This window comes from Pseudoliparis swirei, chromosome 20 (genome assembly GCF_029220125.1).
Source record: "Pseudoliparis swirei isolate HS2019 ecotype Mariana Trench chromosome 20, NWPU_hadal_v1, whole genome shotgun sequence".
In the NCBI taxonomy this organism is placed as follows: domain Eukaryota; kingdom Metazoa; phylum Chordata; class Actinopteri; order Perciformes; family Liparidae; genus Pseudoliparis; species Pseudoliparis swirei.
Genome location: NC_079407.1, coordinates 3911168 through 3925411, shown reverse-complemented (window position 1 = coordinate 3925411; position 14244 = coordinate 3911168). Strand labels below are relative to the sequence as shown.

The following is a 14244-nucleotide window of genomic DNA, read 5'->3' as shown; positions in this document are numbered from 1 at the left end:
AGCGACTTGGAGGGCTCAGATGGTTCGAGGCCGAGAAGCAGGAAAATGGAAAAGAGAGACAGAGAGAGAAGAAATGGCTGAACAAAAGGGAGAGGGCGAAAAAAGAGAGAAGAAGAGAGTGATGGATGGAGAAAGTGATGAAGGAGAGAGGGAGGTAGGAAGGGGACGCGGGGAAGACGGTGGGGGCGGAGAGGGCAGCAGGGGTGATGGGAGGACAGGGGGGAAATAAGAGGGGGAGGGGTGAGGGAGAGATGGAGAGAGAGAGAGATGGAAAGAACGAGAGATTATACGAGTCTCTAATCCAGCATGAGATATAGAGAGAGGGGAGGAAAATGAGGGGTGGTGGAGGGGGGGTGCCCACTAGAGCTGCTCTCCTCCACTGTACTTCCACACACACACACACACCTGCCCACTCACACACACACACACACACACACACTCGGGTGTGAATGCATCCTGCAGAATGTATAACCAATATCACTGAATCGATTAAAATGAGATTTAAAGTTATAAGACACAACATATGTCGCCCCGGCATTAAAAACAACATGTGGAGAGTTGTTTTTCTTTTTTTTCTTCTCCATTTGTCTTTTCAATGGCAAGTTCTCTTGTCGACGTGCTAATTGCCGGGTCTGGTTGAGATGTGGCAGTGTGTGGCCTCACGTGTACACCACACACACGCTGCGTAACAGCGGCATTTATGTACAGTTGTCGAGGTGTTCGAGGCGGCGTTGATTGCTGTGGCCTCGCGTCATAAATGCACGCTGCAGCTTTATTATGTTTATTATGGCGCACACACACACACACACACACACACACACACACACACACACACACACACACACAGAGTCAGATGCTGGAGGGAAACAGTGTGCAGCATCCCTGCAGGTCTGGATCACAACTTTTCTGCTTCTTTTTGTAATCGTCCTTTTTCAAAAGCAAGACCGCCACTAAAAAGTGGGCAACAATGCACATATATATGTATATCTATATATAGATATACATATATACGCCATGCAAATCTGTCCATGTAATCCCCTTGACACTGTGGGCCTCTGCGGGACTAATCTGGCCCGACTCTGGCTCTGCATGGATGAGCTTCCCTTACAGGTTTGGAGAAGGAGCTCTGAGCTCAAAGAGGTCCCACGTGACATCCTCCATCCAGTCCCCGTCAGCGCGTGCACCACATGGATACCATTATTACATCTCCAAATGATTCATCTCAAATCTTTCTGATTCATATACGTGTGTGCCATGCATGAGTGAATACAAATGCATGAAATAAAAACACTAAAATACCATCACAGTACAATCACGGCATGTTGCCCAATCAGTAGCATTCCGGGTCCCTCTCCGCTGTGGAGTGCTCTTGAAAGCGGGCACGTGCAGGGCACATCGTTCGTGGAATTGCACGAAATGTCGCCAGTGTGTATGTGTGCGTGTGTATGTGTGCGTGTGCGTGCGTGTGTGTGTGTGTGTGCATCTCAGACAGACAGGTCTGACTCTGTGATGCTCAGGTGAAACCATGCAGTTCTTTATTTTTGCATGTCTCAGACTTTTCTTTGTTTCAAACTGCCGATATGGATCTGTTGTTGTTGTTGTTGTTGTTGTTGTTGTGCCCACTCCTCTTCTCAATGTGTTTATTGGAGCCATTGTGGTGGGTTTTTTTGGGGGGTGTTTGGGCTAGATCCCTGTAAGTACCCGCTGACAGACGCACATCAGCCACCTTTTTTTGTGTTGGCCGGGAGCCCAGGCGGGCAGCAGGCGTCTGCATTCCGCTGAATTCAGTCTCAGGAAAACAACACACACAAAAAGATCCCCCCCCCAAAACAAAACAAAAAAACCTGCACAAAGGGGATTATTATGGGAGAAACTTCACGGGAAATCCACCCGTTTAAAGACCCGTTAGTTGAATTAAATGCCCGTTAGGAATGCAACGCGCCGGTCTGCGGTTGAGGTTTTATTACCGGCTTTATTATTATTACCGGCGCACGTCTCCGGAGTTGCAGCCGCACACCGGCGTATTTACCTCGGATTATATGTTTCTGAGAGGTCCGGCATAACGCTGCATGCAGCCCCCCCAAAAAGCCCCGTGCAGTGAGCTCCATCCTGCCTACCTGTTTACCCCCCCCCCCCCCCCCAACAAGGAATGTGCTCACAGGTATATACGGCTGAGCCATCTAAGGTCCCCCGCCTCCCGACCAGCCTGCCACTCCAGCCCGGCTCTGACCGTGATCTTGGCCCGGCTACAGCGGCGAGGGACACACCGGGTCAACCACACACACACACACACACACACACACACACACACACACACACACACACACACACACACACACACACACACACACACACACACACACACACACACACACACACACACACACACGCCTCTCTATACCTCCAGCATTCCTCCATATCCCTGCACGCTGCCGTTTGGCTCAAATGGGTTACATGAACTGCATCGGCGCGCACAATAATCCCCCTCGTGCCAAAAAAAGAAGAAGCAGAACCCCTCCACACACACACACACACACACACACAACCACCACACATATACACACCCAACAAACACACGCACACACACACACACGCACACACACACACACACACACACACACACACACACACACTTCGTCAGCTTCAAAATCTAACTTTTCTTTTAAGGCTGATTCGCGTCCGCTGCCGTGATCTCCATCTCTGCTGTGTGTGTGTGTGCATTGCATGTGCAGATGTGTGTGTTGGTATAATCGCGCTGAGAAATGCAAAGGCTCTTCTTGAATTGCGCTGACAAGCATGCACAGAATATACAACACAAAAACAGGCGCAAACGCTCTGGAAACGTGTGCTACTTACGATTTGAGGGGGTTCTGCACCGCTGTGGCCATTTTGATATAGTATGATAGAATGCAACACCGCAGAGCCCGGTATTGTACATGTAATGTAGCCGCTATTCCAATTTCATTCATTCTCTGGGGCTGCGGCTGGAGCGAGCAGCCAATGGGAGGCGGGAGCGCCCTGTGACAGCTTCGGGGAAGTGTAGTTTTTTACGCATGTCAACATGAAACATGCTGAAGGGAAGAGCACTACAAGTACCGGCGGGGATGGCGATTTTAAGTGGACCGCGGTCCCGCCTCGGACTTGTAAGAGCAATGCCATATATATACTCCAGTTCTGGATTTAAATAAATAAATAAATATGTATTTTGTGTCAGGGTTTGGTTGCAGTCAGTCTGAGGATGTCATGCAGCTTCTCTTATGCATTGTCTCCTTGTCTGGAGGAGGAGGAGGAGGAGGAGGATGGGCGAGGTTGAGTCTGCACTGGCCAGTCCCCAAATTGCACCACACGATTATAAGTGAGAACTTGATGGAAAGCCTAAATTGATTTACTGAATTAAGATATAATAATATTAGAAATTATTTTAAAAATATATATATATACTTGAGTGAAGTATTGACCCACACCTGTGAGCTTATTATAGAGGAAACAATATAGTATAATATATATGTTGAGAAAAGCATTAGCTGCGTTTTCCAAAAACATACAATCCACACATAGGTAAGTTATTATACTAAATAAAATATAGCCCCATGTGCTATTAACCTTTAATTACATGAACTAACTATTTTATGGCATATTCAGAGACGACCTGTCAATACATAACCTTACAATAGTGGTGGCATGTTGGTTACTCCTCTATTATCTGTGCTAGGTGGCCCTGCACTGAGCAGCTTTAATTATTCATTAATCAGGGGCGATGGGTTGAAAGTGGGCCTATAATTGATTCTTTCAGACATTTGTCTCTCATGGATGAGCTCGGAGAAAGATGGGACCCTCTTCTTCTGGGGTTCCTTAATTCCTTCTTTCAATTCCGCCAACATGGATTCCCTCCTTGCTTGGAAGGAAGGGAAGGAGGGAGGAAGGGAGCAAGGAAGGTCGGATGAGCTTGTAAGGACTGTTTGAGCAGCAATGCTGGAATTTCGTTCTCAATGTCCTGTTCGCGGTGGTGGCGCCTCTCTGAAACCATCCAGTGACATGTGATATTTATAGATCTGTGCTAACAAATATTTAATGAACATTAGCAAGCAGCTTCAACATGGCACCACTGCTCCAATAAAAAACACACTCTCTGCCAGTTAAATAGAAACTTTTGATTCGGTGTTGCTGTAATTAAACTTGTATGTTTCAGTTTTAGATTAGCAAAACAAATGCACTTGACCTTCATTTGAGTTTAAATGAATTATCTAAACTTGAAAACGTATTCTACACAACAATCTTATAATCTATGGGTCTGTGAAGTCATCGTTTCATGTCATTTTAATGCTATTTGTATCCTCTGAAATCGGAAGTTTGTTGATTTGCGGGTCCCGTGTCATTCCACCTGTTGTCCACAAGGTGGTGCTAGTGCACCAATCAAGACGCGGACAAACGCGTCCTACGTCACCTACCCGCGCGCCCTGGCTCCTCCCCTTCAGGCAGCACACGCGCTGTTGTTGTGAGAGCCAGACGGGAGAGAGAGAGGAAGGAGGACAGGACGGAGTCATGTTGAACTTTCGTTTCGAATTCGTTTCAGGTCTTTAAACCCGGCGATGTCCGACATCCTCATGAAGGAAATGGAGAGCATCTCGATCGGCGCGACGCTGCCGGAGGAGAGTCCGGGCGGGGGGCGGAGCTTCCTGCTGGTGGACGAACAAGAAAACCTGCAGGTAAAAAGTTAGCCAGCGGAGCTAAGCTAACAACAACACCGCGCCCTGAAGGCCACGAACCGAGGCCGACGGTTAACTGACGTTACGCCGGTGAATACGGGTTGTTAGCGCGGTGACGCGGACATTGACAGACGTTTACTCCACCGGTGTTAGCTTAGCACGTAGCTCAGTCGTGTTTTGGTTTACATGGGCCTAGGGCTGCAACAACGAATCGATAAAATCGATAAAAATCGATTATTAAAATAGTTGGCAACGAATTTCATTATCGATTCGTTGTGTCGAGCGATTATTACGGCGCTCAATAAGTCACGGAGTATAAACAAAGTTGAGTTGAGCGCAGAGCGGCGCAGGAGAAACAAGAGCCGAGCGAGAGGGAGAGGAGAGACTGAACGCTGCGTTGTGAGAGCCAATCAGCGCTGAGCTGCTCCTCTGTTGATGAATCTAATTGGCTGCTGCTGCTCACGTGGCGCTGGATGCGGAAGTCCTTCACGTAGTCGGAGACATTCACGAAGCTGTGTACGCCTACGGGTGACGTTATGACCCCAGACACCAGGGCGCTACATGTCACGACGTGTGTGGCATTTCCACAAGAGTATAACGTAGAAAACGTGGTTATTTATTCCGTGGCGGATAGCGGAAAATATTTTTCCACGGAGAAAGACAACGGAGATAAGCCCCGACGCCACTCGCTGTGTGCGCTGCGCGCGCAGACATTTAACGGAGCGGAGCAGCGCCTGCGCTCTGATCGCTCTTTTAATGAAGTATCGAGACTAAAAATATGCTAAATCACATAGTTTTTAACGTACGGTACTTTGTTAGCATCGCTACACCGTGCAGCAGATGTAGCGGACTAACATTCAAGCTAACCTAACTTCCCAAACGCTGTGGACATCTGAACGCTGATTGGCCGAGACGCGACACGTCAGGTGAAAAAAAAAAAAAAATCGGAACGCGTCTCTGATATTGTTCAGGGGGCGGGGCCACATGGGGACCACTGCTCAGGAGAGGAAAGCTGTCAGTCTGTTTCTGACGGGTTCATCACCATGGTGACCAGTGAACAGGTTCATCACCATGGTGACCAGTGGATCTCCAGGACCTTTCCATGACTAAACCAAATTTCCATGATTAAACATTTTGTGAAAACTCTGTCTATACGTGACAAAGTGAGAAGATGTAGTATTTAAACTAACAATGAGAATTCCAAAGCATAACGTATATATACCGTGTAAATTAAAATGTGAATAAAAGACATTTGCATTACTTTTCCAAATATTTTGGGATTTTATTTTTTTCAATTACTTTTATAGGCCTGCTAATAGCCATTTAAAAACTCCATGACTTTTCCAGGTTTTCCATGACCGTACGGACCCTGTTTTGAATAAAGGGTTGAAAATTAAAGTTTTTTTGTTTTTTTATCCGATTAATCGATAGAATAATCAACCGATTAATCGATTATCAAAATAATCGTTAGTTGCAGCCCATGATGGGCCCCACATGATGCCCGAAAGAGGCTCAACTCCAGCCCGAAGGAGGGAGCAGCAAATGGGGTTTGCTCGGTGGGGGGTGGAGTCCCGGATGAGTCACGTGGTCCAGCTGACGCCGCGCAGGGAGGCACCTTGTTGTGAGTGCAAAGTGCAGGATGATAAGGAGGGTTTGTTGTCATCCAGACGGTCTGGGATCGATGCGCGACCAGTCTGGGTCCCGAAGGCCCAGCAGAATTCAAATAGATGTAAATAGTTTCACATAATAATGGCTGATTTGTGTTGTGTGTGTGTGTGAGTGTGTGTTAAAGCTCCTTGAGACTGAAATCTCCCCACAAATTCAATACTCTTCTCTCAATAAAGTCCACGAATGTCTCTCTCTTAACATTTCTTCTCCCCCCCCCCCCCCCCTAAGGTCCGCGACGAGACCGAGTTCGTGGACCGGCTCGGCTGCGGCGACGTGGCGGGGGTCAAGGTCCTCTCCATCTTCGGCAACGCCGGCGACGGCAAGTCCCACACCCTCAACCACATCCTGTTCGGCGGCGAGACGGTGTTCTACACCTCCAAGTCCCCCAGCTCCTGCACGGTGGGGGTGTGGGCCGCGTACGACCCCGCCCTCGGCCTGGTCTCCCTGGATACCGAGGGCCTGTTGGGGGCCGCGGCCAATCAGAACCAGAGGATGCGGCTGCTGCTCAAGGTGGGGGACGTTTTGTGCCCCTCCTCGTGACACCGGGGGCAAAATGATGTTTCTCGGTGGCGGTTTTGCCCTTTGCGCTCGTGTATTCATGACGCTGACTCGGCGTTACCGTATGGTGACACCACCTGGCTCCTATATTTCTCCACTCCCTCCTCTTCCAGGTCTTGGCCGTGTCCGATATCGTGGTCTATCGCACGCGGGCCGAGCGCCTCCACAACGACATGTTCCAGTTCCTGAGCAACGCCTCGGGGGCCTACCTGAAGCACTTCACCCCGGAGCTCCGGGCCCTGTCCAGCCGCTGCGGTCTGGACGTGCCTCTCTCGTCTCTCGGGCCGGCCGTCATCGTCTTCCAGGAAACGACGCACACCCAGTTACTCGGTCACGGTACGGCGAAGAACACGGCGGAAAAAAAACGCATCGCAGGATTCTTTGTCTCGTGTAAATGTCCTCCGCCCCCCCGTAGACTCGAAGGGGTCGGGCCAAGCCGACACGCTGCTCCAGAAGCGGTTCCACGACCTGGGCTTGGGGACCGACGCCTTCAGCTCGGTGCAGTACGTCGGCACGCAGACCGTCGCGCCCCCCACCGACTACGGCCAGCTGCTGGAGGCCGTCAGGCAGCAAGCGAAGAACACGCACACGCGCTCCCCCCGGCAGCCCGGGATCGTGTTCCACGCGCTGGAGGTAAGCGGCGGCGGGACGACACGTAGCGCCTCGGAGACATTTCAACGGACACAAAAGGCAGTTCTCGTCTTGATTTATGTCCACATTCCCTCTCTCTCATCAATCTCCGCCTTCTTTTCTTTTCTCCCCCCCCCAGGCTCTAAGTGAGCGTTTCTGTGGGGAGCTGTCAGACGAGAAGATGACCCCCCAGTCTTTCTTCCCAGACGAGTACTTCACCTGCTCTGCCTACTGCCTCAGCTGCAAGTAAGTCCTCACACACATGTTGGCGCAGTTTTCTTTTTTTCTCCAGTTTTTCTCCATTTCTACGCGTTTTCTGTCGGGGTCTTTACATTTTTACAGAGGACGAAAGCATCGCGGAACATTTTGACTGAAGCGCTGGTCCAAAAAGAATAAAACAAATTCTAATTTGTTTTGCCTTGACTCTGTAAACTTTGTTTTTAAAGGTGCTATATAAATAAAGTTATTATTATTATTATTTCAGAATTATTTATTTATTGGCGAAGTACGTTGCACCTACAAGGAAATAAAAAAAATATCAATATGATAAAAACATTCATAATTCATAAATATGGCCTTTAAATTTTACCGTCTTTAAAAATATATATATATATCAATATGATTAAAAACAGTGCAATAATTCATAAATATGGCCTTTTATATGGGTCTTTATATTTTACCGTCTTTAAATTTTATTTTGACTGAAGCGCTGGTCCAAAAAAATTTTTCAATCAGCATTTATTTATTGGTGAAGTATGTTGCGCCTCCAAGGAATTTGACGCAATAACAATGAACATAGAATAAACACAATATAAATAGAATAAAATCAATAGACAGTGCAATAATACATAAATATGGCCAACGACAAACAGATATCGGGTCACAGCAGCACTCTGTTGCTCAAAGACGAGTTTCACTTCCCTACTGATCACAGATCAGCTGCAGCATCACGACATGGAGTCAGAAGTGTTTTCCACTCTTTTATTCATGGATGATCTCCTCCTCGTGGACGTCTGTACGTTGCATCAGCTTCCAGGTCAACAGCCTCTCCCCGTCTTTCGAGATGTATTTTCATGAAGTCTGAAATCCTGTCTGGGGCAGATCTCTTAATTTCTTCTCTTTTTTGTCGTTCCTGTGTCGGGGAGCAGTCCTTCCTCTTCAATATCGGCACGCGGCCGTTAAAAGGCTTTAATGGCCAGATGGAAACACACACCGACGTCTCTCCGCTGCCTCTGGCTGAACAACAGATTTTGAATTCATTCTCTTAAAAGCAGAAACGCTGTTTGTCGCGCTTCTGGCCGTCGCCCCGGCGAGACGAATAAAACCTGATGTCTTCGCCATATTCCCTCGGAAAGCAGGAATGGAAGTCCCCCTCTTCTCTTTGTGCTCCTTCTTGACGGGGAGCCGGTTCTGGATGAGTGGACCGGTCCGACTTCCTGTCCACATCACGGACTCCTGACGTCTGGAGCGTTTTTTTTGTTTTTCTGTCTCCAGCATCCGCTGTAAAAAAGGAATGAACCACCTGAGAGACCGGGTGCCCCACATGGCGGATGGACTGTGCCAGTATGTCCACCAGTACAACAACAAGGTCCTCATCTGTAAGGTGAGACCCCCCCCAGCTAGTGTAGCTGAACTGGGGCCCAGATCAAAATGTGATGTCGTTTATGTGGTTCCACAAAACAATAACGCCCCATATGGTATATTTTCTATTTTGTTATCCATGTTTTTTATGTCTTTACTTACTTTATAAGTTTAAAAGTTTAAAAACATGATGTAAAAGTTTAAAAACATGACTCTGGAGAAGTATAGACTTGGTATTTATAATATAAGAAGTAACGGATCATTGGGACAAATGATTGAATTTCTGGTTCGATTGATTTGTTTTTGTTTGTTTTATTTATTTTTTAGTTTAGTTTAGTTTTTGTTTGTTTTGTTTGTTTTAGTTTTATCTATAAGACTCTTCAGAACAAGTTTAGCCATCATAGGTCAGGGCACTTATAAGCTAGGTAGCTTCAGCCTTCAGCCTTTCGGTCAGCCGTATCTTTTTTTTAATTTTTATGTTTTATTCGTGGTGGTTTTATATTTTGATCGAAATAAATAAACTCGTTCATTCCACATCCGTATTTGTTTGTCTCGTGTTCCCAGAGGTGCTACGAAGGAGGGCGAGAGGCGATCGTTCTGCCCAAGACGACAGCGTCCACCGACAACCCGTGGTTCGGACTGGCCAAGTATGCCTGGTCGGGGTACGTAAACACACACACACACACACACACACACACGCACCTTTTCACTTCCTTTCACAGGCTCATCATGCGCGTCCCCCCCCCCCCCCCCACTCAGCTACGTGTTGGAGTGTGCCAGCTGTGGTGTGATCTACCGCAGCCGGCAGTACTGGACGGGGAACCAGGACCCCGAGAGCGGCGTGGTGCGCTCTGAAATCAAACACGTCTGGGAAGGGGTGAGTACCACCTCCACCACCTCCTCCTCCTCCTCCTCCTCCGGTTTGGAGCGTCAGTACAAAATCACTGAACCCTGAGGTCGTTGTTTTCGGCGTCGGGAGGATGAGATTATTCAGAGTTTTCTTGCCTCTAATGTTCCTCGAGGCCAGACCAGATAGTTTAATAAAACTGAGAATGAAAGACGATAAAAAAGATTTTTCCCTCCTTCAACCGTCTGCCTCCCGCTCATCCCTCCTTCTTTCCTCTTTCAGTCGGACACCTTCCTGACCAACCACCAGAACGCCGCCCAGCGGGTCCTGGACGGGATGAACTACGTGATCCAGTCGGTGTCGGAGTACAGCACGGGGCCCACCAAGGCGGTCGCCGCCTGGGTCACGGATCAGGTGGCGCCGCCGTACTGGAGCCCCAACGCCGAGATCACCGTGAGTACGACGGCGGCGAGGAGCGTCACGGTCGTCGTGAACATGCCGGTCCCTTTAAAGCTTAAAGGGAAATCGTGCACGTGTTGACACGCTGATGGACTCGCGCTTGCCATAATAATGTGTCCACGTCTCTGAATCCATCCCCCCCCCTCCCATCTCCCCCTCCCCCACCTCAGATTTGTCACAGCTGTCGGAAAGTGTTCGAGGAGGCGGAGAGGAAGCACCACTGCCGGTCGTGCGGCGAGGGCTTCTGCCACCCGTGCTCCGGCCACCGGATGCCGGTGCCGGAGCGAGGCTGGGGCAGCGGGCCGGTCCGGGTGTGCAAGGCCTGCTACCAGCAGGGGGGGCCGGTGGCCACCAACAGCCAGGGTGAAGAAACAGAGCTCCATCTTTCTTTCTTTCTTTTTTTACATCATGTGGTTTTTAATGCAAATCAGGGTTGATGATGATGATGATGATGATGAATAGGGTATCTCATTTCCTTTCCGACGTAATTTTAAAACTGCACTTTGCATTTAAATTAATTTTCAGACAGAATTAATCTGATTTTGTGTCATTAACTGTGGATTGTGTTTTTCTCTCACACACACACACCTCTTTTCCTTAGTGTGTAAGGTGGAGGCTCGCGGGCTGATCGCTCGCAGAGTGACGGAGGTGGCCCAGTGCACGCTGGACATGGTCACCACGGCGGTGGACTACCCTCTCTGTGAGTGACAGCGGCGTCTCACCACCACACACACACACACACACACACTCACACACATACACACTGCAGCGAGTTGCGCAATGTCTCTTAAATGGCTTAATATGTCGAACGTGATTATGATTCTTTACGGCTCGTAAATACACACCTGATGGGCCATCACGAGTTATTCAAAAGCACTTCAGAGATTCACGCCGTGAACATTAAACGAAGGTCGTGATCATAAAACCGTCGTTGATATTCGCTCACCGATTATAAAAAACAAACATCCAGAGTTGTGTGTCCTCACCGTCTCGTCCGCGACCCTCAGGCTTCGTGAAGGACGTGGCTCGGCCCGACTACTGGGTGCCGGACCACGACATCGCCCAGTGCCACCAGTGCTCCAAGGCCTTCACCCCGGCCATGTCCAAGCACCACTGCAGGGCGTGCGGTCAGGGCGTGTGCGGGCCGTGCTCCGCCCGCGTCAAGGCCGTGCCGTCGCGAGGCTGGGACCACCCGGTCCGGGTGTGTGACGGATGCCACGGCCGCCAGGGCAGCCTGTGAGCTGTAAAATAAAGAAGGGAAGAAGGAAAGAATGAAAACGGGAGAACCGATCCAGAACAAAACGCGGTGAGTCTCGGGGGCGCCGCTGCGCCGAGGATCCATCGCGCGGCGCCCGAATGGCGTCGGTCTTGGTTTTTTTTAGCGTGAAAAGACACGGAGGGGGTTTGTTCCGAGGCTTAAAAAAAAAAGTCGGTCTGGACCCGGTCTGGTTTTTATCAACGCTGACCTAGGATCAGCTTTCCCCGTCTCGCCTGCCTTCCTTAACCACACTGACTCTGCAGCGGTTACGAGGTAGAACTCGGATCACCGTGACGACGGGACAAATGGGGATTTTTCTGGACATTTTTAGGAAACTAACGGGGCGTCACACACACCTCCTCTCGTGCTCTCGGCCGCCGCCCTCCTTCCTCGAAGCACGCGACCCGTTTTCCATTTTTGACCTGTTTGTGTACGGAAATAAATAAAGAAAAGAGATGATGCTCTGGGAATAATGGGGGCGGGGCTTAAAGTGGGGTCGGTCGCAAAGCCCTCAGAGAGAAGTAGAGATTGTGTGATGCGCTCTTTTCCATCTCTCTCTCTGAGATCTACAGCAACGCGTGCCTTCGTGGGAATCTCCATTCCCACTTCTGTAGCTCCTACGTTTAGTTTGAGGCGGTTTTGAGCAGTCGTGAGATATTAAACGTGCCTGATCAGTGCAGTGTCATATGGACGGAAGAGGAAACCTTTAGCACAACACATTGTAAACATTCCAATGTATGGAAATACCTGTAATGATGTAGAGTGACCCCGCTGTGAGGTTATTGTAAAGAAAATACTGTAAACACGGGCGCTCTGGTGATGCTGCAGAGAGCTCTCTTAATATATTGAATGCACTCGACTCAACAATGGAGATGTCTTCATGGATCAGTTGCATTGTTCGTGGTGATGTGCACCGTTCAACATACTGGATACATGTATGCAATTAATATCTGTCTAGAAATGATCAGTTAAAATGTTAGAGATGTTTTACAGGAATCTTTGGAAATTGACCATCTTGATTGTTCTTTTCTTTGTTAAATCAGGATTGTTCGAATAAAGAATAACAAAGGAAGACTTTGTGTCTCTAAGAATGTATCCTGTGCCTTTTTATATATATATATATATATATATATTTTTTAATATATATGTTATTTATATATATATATACATATTTGTTATATATATAAATGTATGTGTGTATATATATATATAAATATGTGTATATATTTATAGATATATAATTATAAATATTTTTATATATATATTTCTATATATATATATCTATATATTTAAATATATATATTTCTATAAATGTATATATATATTGGGCTGTCTTAAGACATTCTCTGACATGTTTATTTACAGATCCTAATCAATAATACCTCTTTGTTTTTCTTGAAAGTTCTTAAAGTCAGAGTTATTTAGATAATTATATGCAGAATTTGGTGATTACTGTAATAAAAACTGTAGTTTTATTTGATTACATGTTCCCACTATCATCATAAAACCCACCTGACGTTCCGGCTCCTTCTCTCGTGTTTTTAAACGAAAAGCTTAATATTGGAAACGTGTGGATCAATGTGGTTAAACAGCTCCCTCTTTTTTTATCTTGGCAGAAGCAGTAAATATCTAATTTTTTTCATTATATAATATGGGGTTAAAATGTTTAATCTATAATATATTCAGTGGAGGAACACATATGTTTTCTATACATTTCACTGGCCTCTCTGTCTCTCTGTCCTACAACGTCTGGTTCAAGGTCATCTGCAGGCCCCTGCTGTCCAGCCTTGTAATGGATAGCTGACTAGCACCCATGAAGCGGTGCTCATTTCCTCCACAAACCAATTATACGAGGCTAAATATACGTGAGCCTCACAGACTCGTCCACAACATGTCGATGTGGAGACGACAGGCAGATAAACTGAGCTGAGGACGTATGTAATAAAATAACACTGTTGGAGGTTGAGGTGATGATCACCTGTGGATCTTTGTTCAATTTATTTCCTGCTGCAGCTCATATATATATTTATTTATACATATAAATATATACATTTATGTATATATATAATTATATATATTTCTGTGTATATATATATATATAAATATTTGTATGAATATATTTATTTATGTATATATAGGATATATATATTTATATAGATATATATGTATAGGATATATATTTATTTAAATATAGATATGTATATTTATATATATATTAGTGCTGTGAAAAATAACGCGTTAACTCAGTTAAGTCAATTACAGGTTTAGTTTTTTTTTTAAACGCATTTAACGCATGCGCAGAATGAGCTTCCAATCCGTCTGTTGTTGGTCGTCGGGACGAACAAAAAGTCACTTGCAAAATGAGCTTCCAATACACCACTTCAATCTGAACTCTGTCCGCTCTCATGCAGACGGTCTGTTCATCGGTAATGATCCTTCCGCAGGTTCACCTACGGAAACCTTGTTACGACTTCTACTTCCTGTAGATCAGGGTCTCAACATGTCGATCGCGACCTGCCAGTCGATCGCGGCGTCGT

The 14244-nt window shown here is 47.0% G+C and overlaps 2 protein-coding genes across 2 annotated transcripts in view; one reads left to right on the top strand and one right to left on the bottom strand.

Moving 5' to 3' along the window:
• Positions 1–2969, bottom strand: part of dpf1 (double PHD fingers 1) — a 47935-nt gene extending 44966 nt beyond the window's left edge. Inside the window, exon 1 of the mRNA XM_056441845.1 lies at positions 2857–2969. Coding sequence (XP_056297820.1) covers positions 2857–2969 — 113 coding nt within the window. The remainder of the gene's footprint in view (positions 1–2856) is intronic.
• Positions 2970–4517: 1548 nt separating this feature from the next.
• On the top strand, positions 4518–12779 carry si:ch211-11n16.2 (zinc finger FYVE domain-containing protein 1). The gene is made up of 12 exons (XM_056441648.1): positions 4518–4706; positions 6603–6884; positions 7046–7268; positions 7348–7565; positions 7702–7808; positions 9057–9165; positions 9708–9805; positions 9903–10020; positions 10273–10443; positions 10620–10812; positions 11051–11149; positions 11457–12779. Exons 1-12 carry the CDS (start codon positions 4590–4592, stop codon positions 11687–11689), a joined length of 1968 nt encoding a protein of 655 aa, XP_056297623.1. The 5' UTR covers positions 4518–4589; the 3' UTR covers positions 11690–12779.
• Positions 12780–14244: the final 1465 nt, after the last annotated feature.